Below are 1,856 nucleotides of genomic sequence, written 5' to 3'. Positions count from 1 at the left end.
ACAGGCGTCATTTGAAGGATCAAGCTCGACGAAAATGGTTCACATCAGTGAATACTAATGCCATCTCTTAGAATTTTCAGGTACTTATCAGACTGCCTAGTAGTTCGAACCTTACGTAACTTCATGAATTTTGATTCACTATTTGGTGAAAAAATTATAATTCTAGGTGGAGATTTTAGGCAATTTCTGCCTGTTAAAACTCATGTAACTCGCAGCGAATTAGTCAACGTATGGATTATATTCAGTTGACTTTTGAAACTTTTGTGTATTTTCACTAACAGAAAACATGCGTACTTTACTACAAGAAGTAGAATTCGCAAAGTATTTATTATATGTTGTAGATGATAGCTTATATGACGATGAAAATTCTTTACTAGCTTCAGAAAAATGCGTAGATACCAGAACCGATTATATATTAAAGAAAATGTTTAGTAAACCTATTAAGGATCGCAGTCTTGGAGATCTGGCAAAGACAGCTATATTATCAGCACGAAATGTTGAAGTGTAAGAAATAAATTACAGAGCCGTGGAACTATTGGAAAAATCACATCACGAAATTTATAATTTCATCATGATGAATAGTATGTTTATTGTTACTGGCATCAGCAACTACGACGGAAGCCGAATCATGTCCTTTGTTTGGGTGTGTGTGTAAACTACTTTATCATCACAAATTATAAAATAATAAAATACATCATTTAAATGAACTAAATACGCCTAAATTCAATGTCTTACTAATCTTATTATTAATTCGACATGGTAGCATAGCTCGATATATTAAGCAATTTAAGTTCATTTGTATTCATTAGTGCAGTGGTTCACCTTTAGTAGACGATCTAGACAATTTCATTCCTGATTGACTTCACCCTTTAGTCATATCTACGATGCCGATTAACCAATTATTCTACCTAATTTGTTCTATACATTAACAGGCAAAGATGGTGAGCAGTATCTCCTTAAATTGACATTATCAATTCTTGGCCCAATGATTGTCTTTGGTATTCTGGCTAGTGGAGTCATTTTCTGTCTCCTAACCCGCAAGTCACGGAGGAAAAGATGTGCAACTTCGAGACGTAATAAATTGCTTATTGATTCGGATATAGGACCTTCCATCCTTCATTTTTCTTCACCATCTACGACATCTACAACTACTTACCCTCATGAGTTAAGAGCAACTGCCGCAGGTGATAGTACTCTCAAGGTAAATATTTATTTTTGTTTTTAATTTGAACTAGTTTTTTATTCAACTTTATTAAAAGTGTTATTTCAAATATGCTGCTTTGAAAAATCAGAACATCAAATTTCCTACAAAATGGTTTAACGGATTTTAATAACTTTAATATATGTATAGAGTATTCAGCCAGTTACAAAAAAAGAAGCAATTCCTTTCATTAGTAGGGGGTAAAATAATTATTATAATTGTGTAATAATTTTTTGTGATTCAATTTGTATTGGCACACCGCCATTTTTTCTTTAGAATATCCTAAGTAACAATGTATATTCTTTCGAAAATGCTTAAAAGATTACATCATAGTTTATGAAAATAACCTAGAATTTTTTACCACTAAAATATTTGTGATTCTGTGAGAAACGGAGGTTAAATCAGTTTTTTACTTATATCTAAATAAAATAAACCTTATTTGATTAATGGTAATTTCTTAATATAAAAATAAGCACTGTTTTCTACAGATTCTCGGAGTTAATGCTGGTTTCTATAATGTTACCTTTTATTCACTTATATTACTGTGTTGTGTGCACGTACAGTCTGTCAAGTTAAAGCGTGGGTAACTTTTTTGGTAAAATATTTTATTTAAACGCATGTTTCTACATGGAATTACATTTGTCAAGGTGTCGAG

The 1,856-nt window shown here is 31.6% G+C and overlaps 1 protein-coding gene across 2 annotated transcripts in view; it reads left to right on the top strand.

Moving 5' to 3' along the window:
- The window catches only part of LOC117177842 (activin receptor type-1-like), a 123,908-nt gene that overhangs the window by 44,618 nt on the left and 77,434 nt on the right, over window positions 1-1,856 (top strand). For both annotated transcript variants that reach the window (XM_033368828.1, XM_033368826.1), the window contains one exon: window positions 933-1,201. In XM_033368828.1, coding sequence (XP_033224719.1) covers window positions 933-1,201 — 269 coding nt within the window. The remainder of the gene's footprint in view (window positions 1-932; window positions 1,202-1,856) is intronic.

This window comes from Belonocnema kinseyi, chromosome 8 (genome assembly GCF_010883055.1).
Source record: "Belonocnema kinseyi isolate 2016_QV_RU_SX_M_011 chromosome 8, B_treatae_v1, whole genome shotgun sequence".
Lineage (NCBI taxonomy): Eukaryota > Metazoa > Arthropoda > Insecta > Hymenoptera > Cynipidae > Belonocnema > Belonocnema kinseyi.
Note: the sequence above shows the minus strand (reverse complement) of the source record. Positions and strands in the feature narration are given on the sequence as shown.